Source organism: Pteropus alecto, unplaced genomic scaffold (assembly GCF_000325575.1).
Source record: "Pteropus alecto unplaced genomic scaffold, ASM32557v1 scaffold5, whole genome shotgun sequence".
In the NCBI taxonomy this organism is placed as follows: domain Eukaryota; kingdom Metazoa; phylum Chordata; class Mammalia; order Chiroptera; family Pteropodidae; genus Pteropus; species Pteropus alecto.
In genome coordinates, this window is record NW_006441953.1 from 18,499,729 (window position 1) to 18,527,053 (window position 27,325).

Genomic DNA, 27,325 nt, shown 5'->3' on the forward strand with positions numbered 1-27,325 from the left:
TCATTTTTAAATATAGCTTTAATACCATTAATACAGTATTTTAAATTTTAAAAAAATTATCAAATTGTTTTCAAGTCTGCAAAAAACCATGTTTCCACAGTCTTCAATTGCTGACAAACTTGGGGGAGAGTAAGGCAGCATATAATTATATATAATAAATGTCTCCATTTATAAAGGTTCCAGTTAAATATATCTTTTGGAATTATAAAGAATTAAACTACATTAATATAAGGAGGAAGAAAATGGTGGTTTGGCATCATTCATAAACGTAAATGTGTTCACAGACATTCTCAATATGCAATATACATACGTCAGGAAAAATCTAGCCTTAAGACAATGATTTTTATTATCTTCAGTCTATCATGTTTGACACTATAAAAATACTCGCCGAAAAAAATTAACACAATATTTAAATAAGTAGTAAATTCATGAACATTTACAAAATATAACCAATGTACTCTGACTGGTAATCACATCTTAAATAAGTCAACTTTACTTTTCTGGCCTGGTTAGGCCATTTAAAAATATATTTCCACACTATTTTAATTTTAGGATATAAAGCAGTAGCAATTTACTAAGTTTTCCATTATAAAAACTAATATAGCAATTCTCAAAATACTAAAAAACAAAACCTGTTTGATGAAAGCAGTACCCACCTCGTAATGACTCAGTTCTTTTAGAACAACACATTTTCAAAGGCACATTTCAATTCCTAGTATTTATCTAAAGATAGTAGCTTGAGTTTTGAATTTCCAGTTTTCCATCATCTCCATATTAAGATGACGCAGGGTCGGGGAGGCAGGGAGACGCAGGCTTCTAAAGACTTCCACCTGGACAGCGGTGTTCTCACTTGTCACAGCCACCAAGACCAAGAGGAAGATGTGACGGGAGGGGGAACGGCAGACCTGTCTTACATTCTAACGTGACCTTTAGGAAATACTTTTTACACAGAAATACTTAATTAAAAAAAAATCACAAGACAAAAAGCTGAAAAAACAAAAGGCCAGACCACAAACTGCCCAATTTAGTTCAAATGGGGATGTTACTTGCTGGAGCCTGAAGAACGAGAATAAATTTCTGCTTTCTTGGAATGACATCTGCAGATTGGGCTCACCGCAATTTAAATCACTTTGCAAGTTAAAAGTGCTACAAATTCCCAGGATGTCAGACATACTGATGTTCAAAATCAAATATAAATGATTTTATGGTTCTCTCTGTCATGTCCCCTTCAACTAGGGCTGATATTCTAAAGCTGACTGTAATTATAATAACATTGATAATTTCAAGTACCCTAAAATACTACTATTTTTAAGAGTTTATGTCCTAGGATTCCAAAATGCAATCCAATCTGATATTGAGGCATGCTTTACTTTTCAGTGAAGTTTAATACTAATTGAAGTAATAAATTGAACAAGATTAGTACTCTAGAGTACTAATTGATTAAGTAATTGATACCATGCAAGAAACAAAAGGAAATTTTTAATGCCGTTTTGGAATTTCACAATACTGAGGAGCTTCCTTAATTTTATATAATTCTCTTCTAGTCTCAGTTGAGTATTACCATTTTTTTAAAAAGGGGATATCTTTAGATTTTATGTCTCACTATAACAAAATAATTGATCAAAAATATTCTGAAGTACAAAAAAGAAATGGTCATCCAGATACAATTTTCTGGTCCTGAACAATGGTCACTTTAGGGGCACTTATTCAAGTTGTAAAACAGCAGCTTTTTAAAAATTAAGGCAACATTGCTTTATTCTTACCTGTTTTTCTATTTAACTACTCTGTTAGAGTTCATAAGAGCAGTCTCACCTTCAAAGGCCTTTTATAATGTTAGAAGAGTTAAAGGGAACATTCTTCTTAACTTTTAAAAAGTATGTAAAAAGTTATTGTATTCAAAGTCAACAAATACTCTATTTTTCTATTTGGAATTCTAAAGTAATTACAGTCATTTCAGAATGTGTAAACCATGAAATTACCTTTTAAACTAACATCAACAATATAAAATACAATTTTTCTACAAAAATACAATGTAAGAGATACACTTCTTCCCTGAAATAGAAATTTAATATTTGGACAAAAAAACTGTAAACTTTTGATTACATTCGAAACATAACCTTTTAAAGACTTATATTATTTGAGGTTTTGGCAACTGGAGCTCAACAGAAGATTTAAATTATCGTTGTAAAGCAAATAAATTCTACACTCTAACCACACAATAATGCCACTTTGTTTCTCTTACTCTTACATCTGCTACCAGGAGGAAAAAAATGGCTTCCTGCAATGGACAGTCTGGGTGAAAGAATTATTGAGGTGGACAATCCGACCTTGAGTTCCACCTCGACTTTGTTCCACAATCACACAAGGCATCTGTACCAGCTGGACAGGACTCTTCCCATCTCTCAAAGCCTGAGTAAGGTTTAAGACCTGTGAAGAGAGATTTTCACCAAGTCAAAAAAAGATAAAAACTTTCAGTTCACTGACATTACCTAATCATTTATTCATAATTAGTTTTTATTTCATCCGTTTATGCCCAATAGAGATTGCGATGAGGAGTAACTGCTATAAATATATATCATATGGATGTATTTTATACAAATGCACAAAATTAAATAACTTTGCCAATTGGTAACTTTAAAATATTCTAGAATGCACCTGTTTCCAGGAGAAGTGAAATCAGAGATTGAATAAAGTGAATGGTTCCATATACTCCACTTGACATAGAACCTAAACAGATAACTGGTCTAAGTAGTCTGGTTTTAACTAATTAATTACTTGCCTTAATCTACTCATCCACTGATAAATTTATTACAAGCCGACTACATGCTGGGCTCTGTTCTAAGTGGGGATACAACACTAAAGAAACAAACCAAATCCCTGCCTTCATGAAGCTTCTGTTTTAGCAGGGGGAGGAGTCAATACACATCATGAATACATAAATTATACCACGTGTCAGTAGGTAAAGGTGGCATGAAAAAGCATGTCGCAGAGCCAGTAGGCAAGTGGGTTAGAGAATTTGGGAAGGCAGCCATTTAAAATAAAGTTTTATTTCAGACTCACAGACACAGAGAACAAACTGATGATTGCCAGATTGCCAGATTGTCGGGAGGCGGAGAAGGGGATGTTGTGGGGACTGGGTGAAAAAGGCGAAGGGATTAAGAAGTATAAATTGGTAGTTACAAAACAGTCAGAGATGTGAAGTACAGCATAGGGAACGTAGTCAAAATATTGTAATAGCTACTATGTATAGTGCCAGGTGGTATAAAACTTATGGGGGGATCACTTCATAAATTATATATATGTCTAACCATTATGCTATACACTTGAAACTAATATAAAATAATATTAAATGTCAGCTCTAATTGAAAAATAAAAAAAATTAAAATAGAGCTTACTCTTAAATAGAAAATATAAAACTAGAAAAAGTAAAATATATTACATTCCAGGTTAACACATATTCTTCAGATTGCTACTTGAGTACATAAATAAGGTTATGAAACTCAATACATAGCTTACAGCCTATTCTACTCCATTCAGATAACAAAATTCCCTTTATTGTGTATTTTAGAAATAAGGGTGTCTCCTTCAGGTATTTGGAAATATCTAATATATGGATGATATGCATTTCTTGGTTCTTGTAAAGACTAATAGTGATAAGCATAAAAGTTTCAACACAAAGCCATAATTATAAATAAACTTCATAATACTTTAAATGGTATAAACTAGATGGTTTAGATCCTAGAAGATTTAAAGTATTTAACACATCAGGGAATTATTTCTAGCAACAGTAGTTATTCATTGCATTTATGTTTTAGAATCTTTTTTAAGTTTTTCCGTTAAAATCTTCTAGGGTGGCTGTATTTGAATAACAAGACAAGAACCTACAAAATTAACACTTATAAGCACTGTTCTTACCAAAATTAAATGTGGGCACTGGCATGGCTAAGGAATGAAATGTTCTGCTTAGTTTCCTCCACTAGTTTTAAAAATTCTGTTCTAAAAATGTTAGTCTACACACACTAACTTAAGTAACATGTAATATTTCCCTGACTCTAAAAACAACACATAATTCTTGTACGGATTCTGGAAAACACAACGGTATGAAGAAAGTGAAAGTCATTCTACAAGATTAACAATTTTCAAATATACTAATAGCAAAAATTATTCAATCCTAAGACTATCTTAACTATTGATACTTCTTTGGGAGTTAAGAAGACACTTGATTATCTTTTTTTTTTTTTGACACTTGATTATCTTGCATTTATTTGCTAAGGAAATATTTACTCCCCAACACACCGTGTTGGGGAGAAGACTCCTTCCTCTCTACAAAAAAAAAAAATATGCAAGCCCTAAAAGTACTCACATTCTAGAAACAACAGCCATATGAACAAATAACAGCAATATTGCAAAAAATGCGTTAACAACAGTGAACCTATGCCTTGACTTTAAAATCTGTTCCCTCCCCTACATACCATCATTTTTTCATTTCTCAAAAATAAACAAATTTATTATTGGTTTTTTCCTCATGAGAACTGAACAGAACTCAGCAGAGTTACAGTCAACCTGTAGCTCTCATGTGTTATTGTATGTTTAAATCAGAGATTTTTAGAAACAGAGTAAATATTGCAGGCAAGGATAAACACTTTAGAATTTTCCATCTATGCTACATTTGATAACTTGGCAGGGATGTGAGAGTTATCTCAGGGGCAGATGGTAGAAACTCTCAGATTTCCTTCCTTATTCACTGGTCCTCAAATTTTAGTGGGCATAAGAATTACCATTTAATCTCCATAAAGCCACATATATTCTACTTTATGATTGATTTAACCTAGTCTTTACTAATGTGCCCAATATGCTGATTTTAATATCAAATTTCTGAGTAAAATGTGACACCAGGATATCCCCAGAGTGCTGCAGAAATCAGCTCCCTGGGTGGCAAGGAGGGGCCTGGGAAGTCAGAGCTGGAGCTTGAAGGAAATCTCTTCTCCAGAGGAAGAGGAAGAGGCACCAGGGAGAGAGCAGCCCAGCACGTCCAAGGGCACCACCGGGAAATGAAAATGGGAGTGAAGAGCACTTAAGAGTGCCCAGGCTTAGGGGAAGCTGCAAATGACAAGAGATAAAGGCAGGTGGGCTGCCTGGAGGCAGGCTGAGAAGGGTTTTGTTGACTGTGCTCATAGTCAGGACTTAAGCTTGTGCCCAATGATGAATCATAGGAGTGTCATGACTGGATTTTTGCTTTGAGTGATTGTTCTTGTCTGATGTGGAAGAGAGACAGGAAATAAGATAAGGGCACTACTTAGAAGATCATTAAATCCAAAGAAGAGATGATAAAGGCCCAGGCAGAAGCAATGCCTAACTGTTGCAGATGTGCTGGGCTAAGACAGACTCCCTTGTTTTACAGATGTTACTTAACCCCTTTGAGCCAAGTTTCTTCCGTAAAAAATGCAGACAACTATGGAGAGCTATTATGAGGATAAAGGATAACCAACATAAAAATATCTAGTGAAGGGTCAAGTACTCAGGAAGTGCAGAAGTGCTAGGTTCATTTTCTTTAACAATTATTATGGAATCTGCAAATGAGATTCTGGTTTACAAATCACTGAATTCACTGTGTATTCATAAAGCAGTTTTATTTATTATTTCTGCCATTTTTTTTCAGATCATGTATAAAATATATTTCACATTGCCCATAAATATTTTCTGAGGTCTAGTGTGTTCCAAATAGGCACAGGGAGAAAGGGAAATGAATGATCTTACTGAACCTCATCATGACCTACTGCTATTTGATGTAAAATTGAAAACATGGTTTATCTTTAACTTTCATAAACATTACTAGTCCTGATTTTAAAAGAAATGCCTTTATCTTAGTTCCTTGTTCCATTCCACACCTTTATGTAAAGAATTAGAGCATGTCACTGATTATGTGTGTAAAACTAAAGACTTACTATAAACTAGGACAAAAGACTGTTGTGCAAAGCACAAACCATGAAGTTCATTGGCAAAACTGTAGTGGAGAGGGTTCAAGGGATAATTATAAATGATGGAAGAGAAAACAGTAGTATTTTGCTTCAGTGAAGAAACTAACTGAAATAATGATTGTGCTGTTTGGAACACAGGTGACTGTTATTTTTGTTTATTAAGCCTCTGTTTCATAAGCACTGAATATAAAACACTACCTTATTTTTCACACAAGATTTTTTAAAAAACAGTTAAAACTAGGGACCCACATAATCATGTACATGGTCAGAGTAGCTTATTCTTTCTGGCTATCAAAAAGGTCAAAACCAAATTTAAAAAATAATCAAATCAAATCATGTAAAAAAGGTATCATTTTATTTTTTTTCTTTCCCCAGATCTTGATCCTGTTATTTTTCTATGTGATTACACACATTTGTATAATACTTTAATTCCTCTGTGAATGAGACAGGATATGAATAAACACACTTGAAATAGCAGACAGACACTAGTACACATTGTAGCAGACCTTGGCGCTGGAATGTCTTCCGTATCTTTTCAGATAAGCATTTTTTAATTTAAATTTCAATTCCTCATGTGCTAACTAAAGCTTACAAAATTATTCACAGCTTTTATTTAAAAAAAAAAAATATTCCTAAAGATATATATTTAGGTATAAGAGAATTCTAGAAGATGGAGCATATTGATAAGTTAACTACTTTCAAGCAAAAAGGTTAAATTAGGGCATAATTATCTATGCCTGAAAATTTAGCTCAGTATCGTTTGGGATGGTAATACTCTGCAACATAATTACCATCACTGATCATCCAAGCCCTTCATTCATGACTGAATTAAGGAAAACATATCCCCAAGGGGCTCTAGACTCCAGATCCACTGAGTGAACCTGCACCCCGCACTGTCCACACCAACCTGTGGTGGTTTTTACTCTCTGTTGGGATAGGGATCCCTTTTGCTGAAATATAAATCCTACCACTTCCTCCCATGCCCAAAAGACACATATAAACAGGATTTAGTGCACAATTTCAGGGAGTTCATAGAAAAAACTTAGGATAAGGAAGCCTCTCCAAAAATGACAATCTCATCACAACGCTTTTTAATGCTAAGTCTCTAACTGTTCCAATCCCTTCCATGTGGAATCTATACTTTCTGGCACTTAAGGCCCTATGCTACTGCTCCAGCCAGTTCGCTTACTATTTAAAACTTATGACTCCAGCAAAGCACTGTATAAATGCAACAGAGCACAGAGATGTACCAGCTCAAGGGTCCCCAACCCCCGGGCTGTGGACTGGGACCAGTCTGGTCAGTGGCCTGTTGGAACTGGGCCTCACAGCAGGAGGTGAGCGGTGGACAAGAGAGCAAAGCTTCATCTTCTTTGCAGCCACTCCCCAGCTCCACCTCAGATCATCGAGCATAGATTCTCATAGGAGCACCAATCCCTGGCGCCAAAAAGGTTGGGGACCGCTGCAAATAACTGTCCTCCTTCCCTGAGCCCTGGCGTCCTCATCAGAGTAAGAGCTCCATAAGAAGAAGAACTGGGTTTTGCTCACTGCTTAACCTCAATGACTAGAACAATTTCTGGCACTCGTTCTGACAATAAACATTTGGTGAATAAATGATTATCTAATCTAATTATATTTATTTGTTAAAGTTATGTAATATAACAATCAGTGCAAAAACTAGACTCGCCTTCTTTGCCACAGGTAAGCAGCAAACAGCTACTTTAAATTGAATGTATATATTAGGAAGAAAAAGTTAATTAGTAAGTCACTAAAAGACAATGTTTATAGTATAATTTATTTTTGTTTCAAGTCTTCATTTTGGAACCTAAATAATATTAAAAGAGTGGAAGAACCAGATGTCCTCTGCAGGTCTACACCAGCAGACCTACCACCTTCTATCTCTAATTAAAGGAGGTAAGAAGGGGTGACAGTACTGAGTTACAATTAGTGCTTTTACGCCACAATCAGTACTCAGCCTTGGTGACCTGGCTATTTACTGACTGCTTTAGCAAAGGCCAAACACATTCTATGAGGCAAATAATCAACAAGCAACAGAACTCCATAGTGAAACATCTAAGCAAGTGGATTTGAGAAGGAAAAATATAGTACACTCAGGAAAACAGTTACCAAAGTGAGGACAAAGAATTCACAGTAGGAAGAAAATGGGTAACTAAACAAAATACAAGGTCGATGATACCTAATTTATAAGACAATAAGGAAAGATACTACTGAAATCATCTTCATTTCGAACCACCTAAGCTATTTTGTTTCGGCATAAAGACAGTATCCAGAGTTGCATCTTTGGGTCACAATGGAGAGAAATGGTGACGAGTATTTCAAAGAGAGATATTTTCTTAACAAGAATATAAAAAGGTGACCTACCTGACCCCTCATCACAGACATCTGACTTTCAAAAATGGCTCTATTAAATCTTTTATCAATCTATCGCAGAAAGGGAAAAAACATCATTATAATTCCAAAAATCAAAATCTTTGAAATATTTGAAAATAAATTAATTCTTCAACTTAGCATACAAGGTCATTAGAAAGCTTTCCTAATTAATAAAATAACATGAAAGAGTATCTTTACTTGAGGTAGTTTTGTACACCCTCAGAATGACAAGAGTAGTTTATTTACACTCCAACTTGTTCCAGAAAGGATTTAAAGTGACACTCCAGCCAACAGGTTTGGGCTTTTTGGAGAGAAGTAAATCATAGTGGGTCACCTAACATTTATTATAATTTTTAAAGTCATTTTTTAAGCATTCAGCTTTTGAAGAAAACAAATTCTCAAGTTTTAAGTCTCACTTCAAAGAATACTCATAGTAACTTCACAAATTTATGCTCATGTAGAATAAAACTGCTAATTCCTTTGTTATGTCTAGTTTTACTGCAAAAAGTGACACCAGAAGCAGTAAACTACGAATTATCTCTATTAAGAAAAATGTCTTCTTTTTTAAGACTAATTTCATTTTCTACAATAATTAAAATTAAAAATTGATTTACCTTGAAAAGTTCATGAAGATCTTCACATAAATCTTGCACGAAGTTCATGTCAGAAATATATGGTAGAATCAAGTTCTTTGTTTCTTCAGAAAAAGGAACTTTTGCTTGAGGAAGCCAAGCCCAGTGAAATGGATCTATTAGAAAAAAATATTCTTCTAATCAGTGGGGGAAAGGTTTATTTTGACCCACATTTGTCCTCGTTCTTTTCCTACAATTCCTAGGTCCTCAAAAAAACAAAGAAATGGACAAGAGAAAGAAGTTATCAAAGAACAATTATCCTTTGTCATCTAAATTATTCAGATTTCAAGTTTGGATGCTCAACTCAGATGGCAAAACACAATGAGGTATTACCTGAACTACTTAGGTTTCTAAGTTTTAAAGAGTAAGAGTTTTGATAATGAGTCTATTTCAAACAGTCCTATATAATAATAAATATCTGAATCTTTGGTCCTGAGTTTGGAAATTAAGAAGTACTTATAATTTGTTCACAGCCCCAGATCAAATACTGTGGCCAAGGTCTCCCTGCCCTTCCAGCCACAAGTCATCAGAAATTGGCCACTCTTGTGTATGTGTGTGTGTGTCCTAAAATTCTACATCATTAGTAGGTAAATAGATGAATGGCTTTGAGGGATAAAAGATCCATCACTGTGGGCTAACTCTAGTTCTCTCCCAACAGCACCATTAAATCTACACAGTGTCAGGACTAGAAAGATTTGTAAAGTAGTGGAATTTTCTGAAGAAGGTGCATATTCAGCTTCCTGAACCAAAATATATGGCTTATGGCAATACGATCACCCACAGAACCACTGTGGGTACACATCCAGTGAGAACTTCCAGCTTTAATGGCTCCTACTATTTAGAAAGCCCTGAAGAAGAAATCTGCCTTCGGAGTCATTCCTTACTTTTATTTATCTCTTTGTACACTGTGGGAACTACATGGTCCACTCCAAAGAAAGCTTTTCCTCTGGCCTACATCTTCCTGAAGCTATATCCAATTGCCTTTTTACCTTTCCCTGATCAATTAAACCAAAGAAAAGCCTTTATTCTATGCCTGCCTCTATTTCCAATCTCTATCTCTCAACTTCTACTATCACCATTCAAACTCTCTCCCCTACAGACACCAGTCATCTCAGAAGGGTCTCTCCAAAGACCCATTTGCAGTCCTCATCTACCTAATGTCTTTGTAACATGTAGCACTGTTTTCTATCATCTCCTTCTGTGAAATTCTTTATGGGGCTTTGGAAATACCATTCTCAAAGCTTACCTTCTATCTTTTAAGCCACTTCTCTAGTTTGCTGGCTTTTCTTCTCTTCTTCAATGTCACCATTCCTCCAGGTTCTGTACTTACTTCCTTCTCTCCCTTGTTCACTAAACATTTACGAAACATTAACTGAGTACTTATGTACTCCAAATTGTCCTAGTGATGGTATCTGTTTACCATGATTTCCCTGAGTGATAGCAAACACCACTATGGCTTTCACTACCAAGGTGACAGTTTGAAAACTATATCCTCAATACCAACTCCTCTGTCAAGTTCAAGACCCTTAATCCTCAACTGTGTGTTTGATAAAATTTCCCAGATATAGTGTAGGCACCTAAACTTAAAACTTTTAAAGTGCAATTTGCATATTGATTCCAAATCATCATAGGAAAAAAAATGGAACACGGACACCTCAAATTGGATCAAAAAAAGACAGGAAAGGAAAAAAAGAAAAAAATGAAATTCATGGTAAATAGAAAAAAAAATAAGATGGCAGTTGAAGTTTAAACACATCAGTAGTTTATTGAGATAAACTATAGAGTTAAGCGTACCTAGTAAAAGAATCTCAGATTGGGTAAAAAAAAAATCCAGGAAAGTGCTGTTTATAAGTCACATACTTAAAACAAAAGTATAGAATAATACTAAGTAAATGTTAACAGAAAGAAATGAGGCACAGCAATGTAACAACAGGCAAAATAAAGGAAAAAGACACCGAGGGATATATTTCACACTGACAGAAGAACAAGCCACCAGCAAGATAAAATGCTGGGCCTTTATGAATGTAAAATAAAAAGCAATAAAATGAACAGAAATGCAAAAAAAAATTGACAAAATTATAATCACAGTGAACTATAACTTCCTCTCAAAAATTAACAGATCAAATGGTCAAAAAATACGTCAAAAATATGATGTGACTAACAACTAACAAGCTTTAATTAGCAAACAGATAAAGAACTTTATGCCCAAACACATTCTTTTCAAATACAATCCTTCAGATTGGCCATATATCTGATTACAAAAGAATAACAAACTTCAAACAGCAGATTTCGCATAGCCACACTCACAGATCACAAAGCAATAAAACTGGAAAATAAACAACAATGGAGTTTAAAAAAAATATCTACTGACCAAGAAATTTTAAACTCAAACAAAATACTTCTAAATTACTCTTGTCAAACAGAAAATCTGAAAGTATGACTCGATAAAGCACAATAATAGAGTAGCACTCTCAATCTATGGTTTAGCCAAAATGATACCCAGAGGGAAACATACAGGAATGCAATATAGGATGAATACAACACAATACAAGAATAATGATGGAAAACATAAAAAAAAAGTAAATAAATAAAAAATAAATCAATGAAAGAGAAAAAGCAAATAAAAACAGAAAATCTGATCAATAAAATGCCAATCAATTATCTGAAAAATCAAATATATATAAAGGCTATATATATATATATGCCAATGCTTTACAATAGACAAATTTTTGGCAACTCTAATGATGAAAAAAGCCCACTAATAATCAGTAGGAATTTAAAAGAGGCATAGTCATAGATAGAGATTTTTTTTTTATTTATTACGTATATTTTAAACATATACAAAACTCAAAAAAATAGTACAATGAGCTCCCATAATCTGAATAATCTAATTCAATTATTGCCACATTTTTACAAAATTGGTTTAATCTATCCCCATTTTCCCTCCTCCTAAGTATTTTAAGGCAAATTCCAGACATAATTTCATTTCACCCCTAAATATTTAATATACGTAGTGGGAATCTTTTTAAAAAATTTATTTATAAGAGAATTCTATAAAAGAAACTTTTTATCTATAAATCTATAACTCAAGGTATGGAGTTAACAGAAAGAAATGAGGCACAGCAATGTAACAACAGGCAAAATAAAGGCATTTTAAGCAAAATAAAAATGTCTACAACTAACTCAAGAAGACAGAAATCAGAACATTCACCACAGAAGAGATTGGTAAGGCAGATAAAGCATCACCCACTAAAAAGGGGGAAGGTAAGGCCTACATTGTTTTATCAGTGAGTATTACCCAAAACATTAAAATAAAGCTCTACCAAAATATTTAATAGGTAATTCCCTTTTACATATATTTTTAAAATTGGAAAGCTTTCGAACTTACTTTACAAGGCTAAGACAAGTCAAAAAATCAAAACCAGACTCAGTCATCCAGAGATAAGTGAATATACATGGCAAGACCCAGGCAACACGCATCTCTGCATCCCTAGGGCCCAGAAAAGAGCCCTGATGAATAACACTCCACACCCAGTTTTCCCTCTGCTAGTTTGGTACCCATAAATTTTGTTCCTTCCTATTCTGGAAAAGGGGAAATTATAGAACCCACAGAAAGTTCTAAGTACTCACATGTTCTCCACTCATCAGGATGTTTAAAAGGAAATGCTAGACCATTATCAATTGCAGCTATTTGAATAAGCGATGCATTATCAACACATTTTGTTTCCTAAAGGGGAGAAAAATGGTCTGTTGATATAAAATTATATATAAATAGTTTTAACAGATAAAATATTTATAATAATTATTGAGGTTTAAAGACATTTTATCTGAAGGGCCTGTAAATATAAAAAATAAGCTGCTGGAAAGTAAAACCTCATCCTTGAGGGGCAAAAACTCCCTTAAAAATCAGTAAGAATTTCATAATCACTATTTTTTTAAATTTAATATTATAAATTTACATAGTGGTTTCATTCTTTTTCTCCTTGGCGAAGAGGACTTGGAATTATAAGACTTAAAGTGTTGTTCTGGATAATTTATTGCTAGATGCATTGCTTAAATGTGTATTTGCAAAATAGAGACATTTTTAAAATAACAACTTAAAACGTTACCTTATTAAAATCTAGCCTTTCTTAGGGTCCTATAGAAATAATTAGTTCAAATATAAGATGTTTCTAAATAAAACTCCCCAAAGATGGTAGCTAAATATAATAAAGTCCAATAGGAGGAACCTCAAGAAACTCCTGATTACAGAATCCAGGCCATTCCTACCTTTTATATTCTTTGGTAGCAGAAACAAAGACCTCAGGAGCAAGAGGGTTTTATGTTAGACTACTTCCCAGTGTTTAAAGATAGACAGTAGTCATTATTAAGTGGCCTACATAAAATAACGAAAGGTGAAAAAGATAATATTTAAAAGTATCAAAGGTCTGAGTGATATATGCCAGGTTTGTTTCTTTTAGCTTATATCAAATGTCTCATTTCAATGAAAATGTAGAAAATACTTAAGAGCAAAATAATGAAGTTTTCGGCAAAATCTATTGCTCAAGATATACCAATAAAATAAATTTAGGAACTACTATAAATATGTATATTTTAAACCCATTTCTGCTATAGCTGACATTTATTTTTATTTCTATCATTTTTTTATCTATTTATAACTTTATTGAGGTGTAATTTACAACAGTACACTTCACATTTAAAGTGTACAATTTGATGAGCATTGACAGATGTGAAACCTTCGCCCAAAAGTTCCTCGTGTCCCTTTGCAGCGCCTCCCCGTCTTTACCCCACTCCCAGGCAACCACAGTCTGCTTTCTGTCATAGGGATTAGTTTGCACTTTTTAGATATTTATATAAATATTCAGATGGTATGTTTCCTCTGTATGTAGCTTCTTTTACTGCTTCTTTCACTCAGCAGAATTTTGAGATTCATCTACATTACTGCTATTGCTAAGTACTATGAATATGTAGTTTTAAATTTTTTGATAAACACTGCAAAGTATAAACTTCTTAAAGTGATGCAATAACTTTAAGTGATGAGAACACACAGATTATAAGTAAAGTTTTAACTAGTTAAAACTTTCTCAAAAATATATAGATTGTTGTAAACTAGTGAAACTATTCCGAAAATATTTCTCATATAAATATTAAAAATTTAAACTTGGGTAATCAAAGTTGAGAAAAATCAATGTAAAATTGATCATTCCAATAGTGTTAAGGGTCTATGCAGTCCATTATGTACATTAAACCCAACTTCTTATAAGTAGTAGAAGCACATTTTTTTAAATTCAACGAATGTAATTTATAAGTAAAGCACACATATTCCATAATACTGTATTAGCTAATACTGAGTCATAAGACTCAGGAAGAAGTGAATTAGTAATATATAAAAATGACCAAAAATACTAGAAGACTTTATTACATAAAAGCAAAATAAATCTGGTGGTTCTACAAAAATTTCCTAAGCCCTAAAAATAGTACATATCTGATATCACTTTTCTATTCTAATGCAACATAAAAAATAAAACTGCATGGAGATTTTTAAAAATAGAATAAAAAATTCAATGCCATAAGAAAAAAAAGAAAAAAGATAAGGAAAAATAGAAAAAGGAGATAAAAATCAAGGATCTAAGTGAAGGAAATGAGGAAATGATGAATAATTTAACTTCAAGGATTCTTTTACAGAAATTGATTGCATGTACATATGTGTGTGTATATACATATACATATTCTTTTAAAATTTCCTTACCTTAATTTTCTTTCTATGTTTCTGCTTTTCATATCTGATTAACCAATTATCATTTCCCCTGTCTTTCAAAAAAAAAATCTGTTACTTAATTTTTAGTTTTTTATGGATATCATAACTTAATATCAAGGAGAAAATCTGGTCACCTCTTGATTTTTGAGACCGTTATTGGTTATTTGTGACATATGTTTATGTATTAAAGGCTCCAACTTAACACACACAAACTGAAAAACTCATAAATGTCAACTAACATTTTTGAGCATTTACTCTGTGCAAGACATTATTTTAAGTGCTTAATATGTATTCATTCATTATTCATAACCATTGTGAAGTAGGTACAATTATTGTCAAGAACTATTAAATTAAGGTTATTAAAACCCAGGACAATTTCACCTTAGGGAGAAAAAGCATCTACCTCTATTACCAGGCAAATTTCTGGACTGGCTCTCACCTAATGTCTGTAGAGGAGTATCCTAGACTCTACACTAGTTTTAACATTAACCTAAGACCATATTAATTAAGAAGGTAAATCTAGAAAAGTATATAATGCTTTCTCAGAAACCAATATAAATGAGCAAACATTTTGAACCTGTGATTCTCAAACTTCAGAGGGTATCAGAATTACCTGGAGGACTTGTTAACCCACAAACTGCCAAGCCCCGCATGCAGAGTTTCTGCTTCAGTAAGTCTAGAATGGGCTCCTAGAAGATGCACGTGTAATAAGGCCCCACATAACACTGACCTCAACAGGCCAGGGAACCATATTTGGGAAGCACTGTGTTACATTATCTACATCTTTGCTCCCTTTCAGCCTATAAAAAACTAAGAGTTTAATGTATTCAGAAACTATACTACATCACCTAAAGTCAAAATAAGCATCTAAAATAATTTACACAATCAAGTTTTAATTATGCACATTATGCAGATAACATTTCTAATAGCAGGGCTTTGTCCTGCTGCAAAGAAACACCCCAGTTGGGATGGGAACTGATTGTGATCACCTGGGCAGGAGCCTGTTCTGAGTCAGGATCTCTAGTACAGTATCAATTCTGCCTGGAGAGTCAGTACTACATCTCTGTGTTCTAAGAATAAAAGTGGCCTCAAGACTCCTGCATCAAAATTTTATGTCTTTGATTTGGATAACAAGAGTTGAATACAGTTTGAAAGCTTATAAGATTTGAGTGAACAAATGAGAGAACTTCAATACCTGTATTTCTGATGATGTAATCCAAAATAACTAATCTTTCAAACTGTGACTGAAATTGTTTTCTAATATTCTCAGGCAAAGGGTCGGCTTCGAATTTCCTAAGCCAAAATTCAGCCTCCTTGTAACCTTCAACAAATAGCTGAAAGGAACCAATCTATAATTTTAAGAACTATAGTTAGAAAAGAAAGTACAAGAACAAAGGTATTTTTTTAACTTTCTCAGCAGTATCATCATATATAATATATAAGCACAATAAAAACTAGAATAGTTAACACTAATTTAGATAAGCCACATTTATCAAGAACACTATTTTTACACAGTAATCTTAAATAATCACAAAAATAATTCATAGCAAATAAAAAATGCTCAACTGAGGCTTTAAAGGAACATAGCAGCTATTGTAGGATAAAAGGCATTTCTATCACTAAAATTACTAGTTGTTAACATTAAAAAATTTATTAAAAGAAATACAAATTTAAACAGCACATGGCACAAAGGTAATGGGTAGGTAATCAAGTTGGCCTCATAAATACAGACGAATCAGAATCACACAATCTACTTCTCAACACTTTATGTTCTTGTTGGCATGACATTTAACAATTTCCTAAAGGTTTTTCTCTAATGCACATATAATTAAGTCCTAATGGTTATAAACATGAAAATAATATCTTTTTTTTAGTTATACTTATTTCAGCATATCCGCGGAATAACAGACCTTGTAAATTTTTTCAAACTTCCTGCTTACTTGGAGTACAATTTTAAAAACAAGTTGGGTTGATCATAAATTTCTACTCAAATTCTTTTAGCTAGATAAATGCATAGTACAACAAAATAACAAAATCACATATATATATATTTTTTTAAAAAATAAAGCCTAGAGCTTTTTCTAAAATGCCTTTCCCATTAACTCTCCTTAACCTTGCTTAGCTAGCTGCTAATCTAATCATCCATTACATTTATTTAGAAGTGGTAAGGAAAAACAAATCTATTATGAGTATGTAAACATAGTTACTACCATTCACTTTACTATGTGCCAGGACTGTAGCAAGTACTTGACATAAATTTCTTCATTTTATCCTCATAACCCTAAAATGTATTTTTATCATCCCTCTGTTTGTAGAAGCTGGGTCTTGGAGAGTAAGAAATTTGCCTAAGGTCTCAGAGCTAACTGGTGAAACCAAGAACAAAACCTAGGTCTCATTCTCCACCTGTGTTTAGCCATTATTTTGTAAAGCTTTAGATGCAACCTCCTCTTAGAAACATTCCCTAGCCCCTCAAACTGGGTTAGACATCCCTTCTCTATCCTCTCTGAGCTCCCTGCAGTTAACCATCCTGACAACTTATCATATTGCATTGAGACTCCTTTACTATAAACTCTTTGATGAAAAAATTGTTTTCTTTACTATTACATCCACAGCCCACAGCACAATGCCTAGCATATAGAGCTCAGGTAATAAGTGCTGAATTGCCCCCCAAATGAAGCTTACCACAGTAACTTACCTTAGGAGGGAGTCCTATCCGATGAAATTTTCTACCTACTTTTGGCACTTTCTCTAAAGCATACTTTTTGCCTCTAGATTTTGCGCGGTCAATTGTACTGTAGTTAAATGTCTCACTGACAAGCCAAACCACCTAGAAACACATGGTTTAGAAAAACAGTTATTAGAATTTGCATGAAAGTATTTCTATTCATGTATACCATGAAGCTCATTCTAATGCTGTAAATTAGCAAAGTTTAATCCTATACTAAATGCCTCAAAAAATCTAAAGTAGAAAGGCTAAGGGATTTTGCAGTCAGTTAAATGGCACATCTTCCCTCTGAGAGAGGCCGTCTAAAATTGGCCAATGGAAGAAATAAGTAATCATCCTGAAATGTAGAATTCGGAATATTTTGAGAAAGTCTTCAAGTAAAAACGCATGAAGGACAAAAAGAAAAAAACAGCAGTGTTTTGAGCACATTAGTCATCTCTACCTTCAACAGAATTTCTAGATCCCTGATCTTTATCTGCTTTCTAAACGCTCGTTCTTCTTCCTCCGTCTGTTAGCATCATCTCGGTTCACATGTGCAAGAGATGTTCCTTTTGTGGCTCCACACTAGAATCAACTTATCAGTTGCTCATGACTCTGGACTCCCAAAAAAGGGGCTCAACTTTAGGCTCTGTCACAGAAATATTGCCAAAGTGTTCACAGAGAAGTGGGCTATAAATTAGAAGTCCATGATTTAAAACAAATTCTCCTTTACCCTTGTTTTCGGTACAATGCCCAGATGAAGCTTTTCATCCACCAGGGAGGCAGCAGCTTCGGAAAGGTATCCCTGGTTAGGAACCAAGCAGCCTCTGCCAAAGCAGCAAGGACAGCAGACCTTATGAACATACTTGGTCCATTTTGGATTCAGTTGACTGTAAGGCTCTTCTGACTTGGGTTTAAATACACCAATAATTTTCTAGAGGGGAAAAATGTAGAAATGTAATTAGACTTTTAATACATCGAGATAGTAATCTATAAACTATATTTTGATAAATCTTAAAAAAATCTACAGATTTGGACATAAGCCTTAAATATTAACAGATTTAGTTCCAATCACACTTTTACATTCATTCTCATTCAACAGCTGTCAATCAATAATCCCTTGGGCTAGTGGTTTTCAAACTTCTCTGAGAAACTCTAGGGAAGGGGAGAGGAGAGGTGAGGAAAGAGCTCTAAGACCTCATGCCACTTAGCCAGATACTCGGATTCCCACCTGTTTTATATCACAGGACTTCCAAGTTATGAAAGGATTCCATGACTTTAAAATGTGCAAAAACCATTACTCTAGGTCAAACACTGTTATTATTCAATACCTGTTAAAGATCCAAATCACACGTTTATTTGCTTATAGTCTACATTCCTCATTTGATGTATACTGTAAAAGGGCAGGAAGTTTCTAAGGCCTGTATCTCAAGCACTCAGAACAGTGCCTGACATACAGTAGGTATTCAAGCACTTGTTAAATGAATAAATCCAATGACAAAAAATGGTCTCTAGACAAAGATAATGACAAAGATAAAATACAAAGGTAGACAGGATATAGTAAACATTCTATGTTGTCAGATTCTCCTACCCTCATCTTTTTTCCAACTTTTTTTAATGAGCAATTTAAAATAAATTTCTCTTAAAAATTTTGCTCATGGGTGTCTAAAAGTCTATAAAATTTACTACTGGTCTGATAAAATATATTTATATTAAATTTAGGGGCTGAATTATCTTAGACAAGAAATAAAAATCTTATTATAATTTTAGGTATATAATTGCTTTATAATGCAATAAAGTCTGAGCCACTAGTGAAAAAGTCAGCAAGCATGAATTGAGAAACACACGTGGAATAAATATTGAGATTGACATTACCTACATATATACTTAAACCTCAAAAAAACCCTGTAGTTTAAAATATAACTTCAATCTTTGCAAGAAATATCTGGATGAAACTATAATCTTTTTCCCTCCTGGAAAAGGAACTGCTGGCTATGCATCATTCAGAACACTTTTAGAAATAACATCGATTTTTGAAAAATTCTAGACTAAGTGGAACAAAGTCCCATATCAGCTTCTCTTTTCTGCCCTAGAATTATACTCCGGTTTATTTTACTTTGTCACATTCCAATGCCTTCAAACATTAGACTTCCCAGACTCCTTCTCTGGTACGATGCAGGGAAAAAATTTCCTAGGGTAAAATAAGCCTCTGACAAAAAATCAAGCACTTTGGAAATGAAATTAAACAGGTTTTGAAAGTTTAAACTTTTACTCTGTTTGGCTAATATGGTTATAGACTACCATAACGTAAGGACTTATGAATATAAACTCAATAAATTTATAGCTGAGAGTATTCAATAAATGCTTAAAACCAAATATTAAAATAATAGAACAGCAAACTATGACTTCAAATGAATAGTTCTATTTCTAGATAGTGTAGTGCTTTAGTAAAAAATAAAAAAATAAAAAAAAAACTGACCTTTATTTCTGAAAAGAGGGTGCAATCAGATTTATTAGGAAAATATCTTCAGAAACTCATAATGACTTCACATTTAAATTAGTGTTTTCCAAAATTTCTCTTATATATAGTAGGTCTGTGAAATTCTCACCCTCTTAGGATCCTTCACAAAGTAACTTCCACTTGAACCTTGAGAGATTCTTTCTGGAAAAACTCCAAATTCTATTGCTTGCTCTGCTTTCAATATAACTTCAGCAAATTCTGGATCATCCAAGAATATATTCAACTCTGAAGAATCAACAATTATTGCATTAAGAAAATCAATGTTAATATAGCACATGAAGAAGAAAGAAGGAACACCAGCTATGAGAATGCTCATGATCTGGACCTGTAATACTGGATGAGGTTAATGCCGCTTAGGACATGAAGGCATAGGAAAATGTAATCAAGTATTGTACGAGTTGCTTTGATTGTTTTTTCCCCACTAATCCCACTTCTCTTTAAGCTTCAAGCAGTGACACATGGAAAACAAGATTCCTATTTGCTGAAAAAAATCGCACTACCTCACATTACTTTGAACTCCTTTCTTCCAGGGATTTTGTCCTCCCTTCCACCTCAGCCTCCAACTACACAGTCATATCTCAGATCTGTCATTATCAATACCTGCAACCTCTCCATACTTTGAATTTCAAGCCACTTCTAACTTCCTAGTTCACTCCCTCTGGCACCAAGCCCCAAAATTCTTCCATTCCACTACGACCTACAAAGCACTGATTTACCATGTCTTCACTGACCTTCACCTCCTTCGTGCTCCAATTCCCTCTTTGATGAGCCTAACTTACGGATAATCATCATATAACCTCTCTTCCTCTCTCCCTGTATCATATCATGGTCGCCTTTAAAACAAAAAATCTCAACCTGGTTAAACCCAACAGTCTGTTGACTATGCCTAAGCCCAGACAGCTAAACTTGACAAGAGAAACAATACAATGTCTGGTCTCACTTTAAATGCTGCCCAGGAAGCATAGTGAATGTTTGTGTGCCCCCAAAATATGTTGAAGCCCTAATCCCCAATACGATCATATCAAGAAATGGGTCTTTCAGAGGTAATTTGATTTAGATGAGGACATGAGGGAAGGGCCTCCACAGGGGGATTAGTGCCCAGAGCGTGCTCTCTCTTTTCCCTCTGCCATGGAAGGACACAGTGAGAAGATGGCCACCTGCAAGCCAGGGAGAGAGCCCACGAGACCCTGACTGAGCTGGCTCCCTGCTCGTGGAATGTACAGCCTCCAGAACTGAGAGAAATCAATCTGTTGTTTAAGCCACTGGTCTGTGGTATTTCATGACAGCGGCAAGAGCTAAGGCAACTCCCCTGGTCCGCAGACGCTCCCACTCCTTCGGACAACTATCTCATACCCTCTCCTCTCCTCAAATTCCCAATACTGCCTCTCTCTCAGCAGATGATCTAGACTCCATTTCACTAAGAGAAACAATCGGAAAAAACTATCAGCAGCCCATAGCATCACATCTACCCGCCCACATCCTCTCCCATCTGTCTATCACTACAGTTGAACTATCCAAGCTCTAAGATCAACTCTTCCACTCTGTGCACTAGACCCTAATGCGGGGGCTACTCCAGGACATTTCTTCAGTAATTCATCCCTGCAACAAAATTTCTCTCTCTATTGAATCATTTCTCTCACCCTCCACTTCCAATTCATCAGCAAATTGTATAGATCTGCCTTAAATAAATATCCAGAATCCAACCACCTCTCACCATCTCCATTCTTCCATGTGAATCAAGTCACTATCCATTCTCACCTAGGTTATCATGAGTCTCCTAACGGTCTCCCTCTTCCACACATGCCCTCTCTACACTCAACAGAGAAGCTATAGTAATCTTTTTATTTATTTATTTATTTTAAGGAAAGGCAACCCTTGGTTGACCTCACAGATTACAAGGAACTTGTCAGTTTACAATCCCTTTTTTTTTTTTTTTTTTAATTTTTTTTACCCCAAAAATACCTGTTTCATTGCTGGTATACAGAAACTTTGCTGTTCAATCCCTTTTTTTTTTTTTTTTTTTAATTTTTTTTACACCTACAGTACCTGGTCTTCCTAGGTGGTCTCCCATCCAAGTACTAACCAGGACCGACCCCGCTTAGCTTCCGAGATCAGAGGGGATTGGGTTTGTTCAAGGTGGCATGGCCTTAGACTATAGTAATCTTTTTAAAGTAAATCAGATTATCACTCCTTTGTTCAAAACAGCCCAGTGGTTTCCTGTTTCACTCAAAGAAAAAGACCAAGTCCTTAGAATGGCCTTAAGACCCTACCCAATCTCCCCTAACCTACACTTTTTCTTTTTAGCTCATCACCTAACGTATAACTTATTTTGTGAGCTCCAAGAAAACAGAATTTCTTTCACTGCTGTGTGCCCAGAACTTTTACAGTTCTTGGAACATAATAGGCACGTGATAAACTCTTGTAGAATGAATTAATAATTAATAATTTAAAGTGGTAGGCAAGCCAAAAATTACTTTGGAAGGTATTTAAATGCTATTACATGCACTCAATATTACAAAAATTCAGAACATACTTTCATTAAAAATTTGCCTTAATTCAGACAGACATAAAACTGTTATTTACTAATTTTTAAAAGTCAGTACTAAGAAAAAAAAAAACTACAAAAAGGGCTATTGGGCATGTTTAATCTACTTAAAGATATAAATAATTCAAGTATTTTACTCAAGTCTACACAACTGATATACTAATTCGAAGTAATTCTTATCTGTCCCATGAAAATTCTTAAAAATGAAGGAATTGTTTTGTTCGCTGTATATCCCCAGCACCTGGAAGAGGGTGGTACTTAATAAATAGTGAACTGAATAAATGTATTATTTATGTGCTAGAATCTGCCAGTAATCATTATCATTAGTCAAATGATATTTCTTATAGGTCATGGCTCTTAACAAGAAAAGACCTGAAAAGTTATTTCGACCTTGTTCCCAGCAGTGGTATACTTTCCCTAATATATTGCCAGTAGGTGGTCTTTGGGACAATGTTTAAATACTTTCAAAGAAAGATTACTCCTTTTTTCATGCTCCTACTGTTTGCTTGAAAACATATGTAAACGTCTTCCTTTTCCAGAAGTCTCTTGTAGTTTACCCAACGTCTTAGATATGTCATCTAGAGCACAACAAAAGTCTATTTACTCCTTTCTTCCCAAGGATGGCCCTTCAAATAACCTGAGTTGCCCTCTTGTTTCATGCCTGTTTTTCAAGGAATAAACTATGGGGTTTTAATTGGTCTCTGCATCAAAGAATATTAAATTTTTCTGAGAATCTCAATTCTACCCGTGTGTACTCCCTTGGCTCTCCTCCAAGATGATGCAGTGGCTTTTTAGAGAAGTTCCAGTCCTGTTTAAGCTTCTCACTTTTCACAAGATGTCCAGTCCACCCTCTGAAACTCTGCCCCTGCTGTTCCCATGTAGATGCCAAGCTGCCATCCCATTCATGGATAATGGTCATTCATCCTTCGACTCTATCAGATCACCAGCAATGCTCTATAACAAAAATGGTCTAAGTTCCAAGAGGGCAGAGATCTTTATTTTGTTCTCTGATATATTCTGACTGCCTAAAACTGCCTGGCACATGGCAGACTCTCAAGAAATTTTGAGTTAACAAACTATCCCCTTAATTACAATTAAGGGTTATTATTTAGCAAATAGAACTTGAAATAAAATACGAGAACCCATTGTATAACTTTTATAGCTAGTTTTATGTAAGTATGCATGGTAACTTATCAAGTTCTCATTTTAATAAATGAACTCTTCTTCACTTGATGGGACTGTATCTTACCCACTAAACAGAACATTTTCTATATAAAAAAAAAAAAAAATAGCTGGCTCACAAGTTTGGTGACTTGAACCCTGCTTCAATGCTATTCATCCTTCAGGTCTCAAATTAGATGCCACTTCTAGTAGGTCTTCCCTGGCACCTAAATCTGGGCATGGCTCAATGGAACCCCCAGCTTGCCCCATCTAGGCACTTATGTAATCTGCTAGCACTGTTTGTTTTAAGTGACTGATTCTTCCATTAGGCTATTAAGCTATGTGGGGATAAACCTGGTGACTGGACATCCTATTTCATATCTGGTCCCCACTATTTCCCCAAGGCCTCCATTTCCACTGGCACCTAGTGGACACTCAAACATTTCATGAATGCCATTATCTCTGCAATAGATGGAAAATACAGAAAAGATATATTCTAATTACAGAAGGCTGTCAAGACACATAAGGCATCTGTTCTTTTAATACCTTCCTCTAAATCAAGCCGGATTATCAGCGTCTAGAATGTAGATCCAGCAATACTGATAGCACTATCCATTAGAATTACTTCTATTGAAATGGGCTTCAGGGAAGTTAGAAGAATATTACAAAATTAATCATTTTTATTACAAAGATATTATTAGCATATATTATTCGGCATACAGTCTCCTTTCCAAGAGAATACATGACAGGTTATCCTTTGTCAGTTCTGTTTTGGTTCAAATAATCAGCTCGTTTTAACTTTATAGACACAATGATTGTGTTTTTCTCAAGTTGACGGCTCAATAATCTTAAAAGTCAACATTGTGGGCTGCCTGCATCAGGTGTCTAACGTGCATTTTGTGTACTTATTCCAGGCTCCATCTTATTTCATGATCCTTATTTCTCATTTTCATCTTTCCTCCTTACTTTTAAATGATTTTGTTTCTACATTTATAAGCCACTAATCATTAAATGGCTTATAAATACACACTTCCTTTTACTTTGGCAGCTCTTTGTGAATTGTAACACTATTCTCTAATTGTTAGGCTCTCCAACAAAATTGATAAGTGCTCTTTGTATTACCTGGGTTCTTGGAGCAGTCACTTCACTTCTCTACGCTTCCTTAAAATGCGAATAAAAAATAGTACTCACTTCATAGGGTTGGTTATGATTAATATATGTGAAGCATATAGCTATTCTCTGCATGTACTGTTATGTAGGTATTAGCTATTATCATCTTTATTACTCTCCAATTCACTGATTAAAATGACAAAACGAGAAATGCCACTAATCCTACTCTGACTTTGATCCAATAACACTATGATTTATGCTGATTCTAGGCTGTCAAATGCCCTGTTAAAGATCACAGACATATGACATTATTCCACTGGCTAAAGTACATAAATTATATAAAGTCATAAATGATGTTAATCTAAAGGCAAGAATTTCTTGGAACTAGAGAGTTGGCTTCATGGAAATTGGATGGTAAGGACAAAGGAAGTTAAATGGACTCGTTGAAAAACAACTAAACTTAAAAATCTAATTAAATGACTCAATCATAAACTTTTTAGGAGGCTGGTGTGAAATTTTTAAAATAGTTTTTATAATTCAAAACTTTTTAAAAACAAGATCTCTATAATTAATTACCAAAAGTAACAATTATTTTATAACACTTGGGGATCTACAGCAGGACAAGAAGGAAGTAGAATTAAGCTCAGTCCTGGCTTTACTACTTCCTGGATACTTGACTTTGGCTGACTTCTTAAGTTCTATAACTACCAGTCACTACAGTTTTATTCATTTTTGATCCTCAAAAGGGTGAGGGTGGATAACAATTAACTTGCTGTGCTGTTGTGAGAATCAGTGAAAAATACAAAAAAAAAAAAAATCTTAAACTATAAACTTTGATGTTGTTATGATTAAAAAAATAAGAATTCTCTTTAATAATCCATTTGTATTCTGAGTATTATATCCCCATTTTTACTTTTTCTAGCCTTAATTTATTTGTTTACAAAAACCTCACTTTCACAGATAAACACACTCGCAAGGTTTTAGGCTCTTTAAAAATTCATAGCTACACAGGTAATGTTGGGGTAGAAAAGGGCAAGCTAGCCACACTGATCTTAGTTTTAGTTACTTCACAGACTGAATTCCAAGTTATAACCAAATTATCAATGTAGTTAGGTGATTATGGGTTCATTTGTGATCTGGTTCCAACTTTTTTGTTCTGTAAAATGTACTGTCCATCCGTGTGTCCGTTAGCTAACATAGTGGTTGCTGACCTGCATGTCTTGACTGGTTTACTAAAGCTTTCGTGAAACACTTGCATTGGAAAGTCTGTTTCCTTTAGGCCTCTCTTATTTACTCCAGAATATGTTTGACTGTAAGTTACTTGGATAACCTATTCAATTTAAAACTCTTTAGAACTGTAGAAGGATCCACGTATTAGTGTTTGAGTAAGAGCAGTTGTAAAATCTAATGGCTCCAGAAATACTAAGCAGCATTAATGAAAATTACAGGCACAGTGCACACACCATCTCATGTAAACCTTCCCAGTCACCAGCAATCAGATGTTAATCATCACAATTTTGCAAACTAGCCTGTTTCATCTCTAATACTCTAAAAGGTCTACTCTATTTTACTATCAAATTAGCCTAACTCCACTCGACACGCCAAAAAACTCGCTTTATTAACAAATATCCACGCCTGCAGTAGCATGCCTAAATTTTACTAACTTTCAACATCATTTCAATTATCCTCTCTTTTATTTGAGGTTATCAGTCTGCTCAGTAACGAAAAAGTTCTTTTTTTTCCCCTAAGTATAAGAATAGAAATGACTCAAGAAAAAAAAAAACTGCAAGAGAGATGACAGGTATAGAAATTCAACTGTCTCTGCCTCCTCTGGTTAACGTCACAATTACAACATTTAATAGCAGAAGTTTTTGGGCAATTGGGATAGTCTTGCTGTAAATCTCCTTGTAAATTCGCAACTCGAGGAACTTTCTTGATAGTTCAGGGTTCTTAATCCAAAACTCAAGTTAAAACTTAAGCAAACAGCTAAGTCATTTTACAAGGTTAAGTTTTCTTCGGTGTCTGATTCCAAAAGTTTAGGCTCATTCTTAGGGGAGGCCTCAAGGATCAGGCTTGGGTGAAGTAGCCTAGAGCCCCTGGAAAAGGTGCGGGTAAACGCGGGGGCAGGAGAGAAAGGCAAGGTGTGTCAGCTTGACTAGCTGCTGGCCCCTCGGCCTGTGCTCCGGATGGGATCCTGGCGCACTGCCTTTGCTGCGAGGCAAGTGCCAGCGCGAGACAGGAGATGGAGCCGGGGACAGGGCGGGAGCCTGGAGCGGGGACTCAATGAGAAGCCGGAATGGGGGGCCGAGCGGCGGCAGGGGCGGCAGGCGCTCTGGGAAGGGCGCGGGGTGAAGGGGAGAGCCGGGTCGCACCTGAACCCACCGCGCGGTTCCAGTCCAGGTCGGCGGGCGAGCTCTGAGGGAACTCCGCGCCTCGGGAGGGGCAGCGGGGCGCGTCCCCGGGCCGGAGCGGCTGTTCCGTGTCGCTAGCAGAGGCTGCGCCCTCCTCCCGGGCAGCCTCCCCCAGCC

At 35.1% G+C, this 27,325-nt stretch overlaps 1 protein-coding gene and 1 pseudogene across 1 annotated transcript in view; both read right to left on the reverse strand.

Annotated features, from left to right (window-relative positions):
• The window catches only part of PI4K2B (phosphatidylinositol 4-kinase type 2 beta), a 27,545-nt gene continuing 220 nt past the window's right edge, over window positions 1-27,325 (reverse strand). The window contains 10 exon segments of the mRNA XM_006918954.3: window positions 1-2,427; window positions 8,358-8,417; window positions 8,981-9,114; window positions 12,629-12,725; window positions 14,748-14,809; window positions 15,952-16,105; window positions 17,452-17,583; window positions 18,194-18,394; window positions 20,070-20,206; window positions 27,170-27,325. The exon segment at window positions 27,170-27,325 is cut by the window's right edge and continues 17 nt beyond it. Coding sequence (XP_006919016.2) covers window positions 2,254-2,427; window positions 8,358-8,417; window positions 8,981-9,114; window positions 12,629-12,725; window positions 14,748-14,809; window positions 15,952-16,105; window positions 17,452-17,583; window positions 18,194-18,394; window positions 20,070-20,206; window positions 27,170-27,325 — 1,307 coding nt within the window. The 3' untranslated portion in view covers window positions 1-2,253.
• On the reverse strand, window positions 22,016-22,134 carry LOC112485615 (annotated as a pseudogene).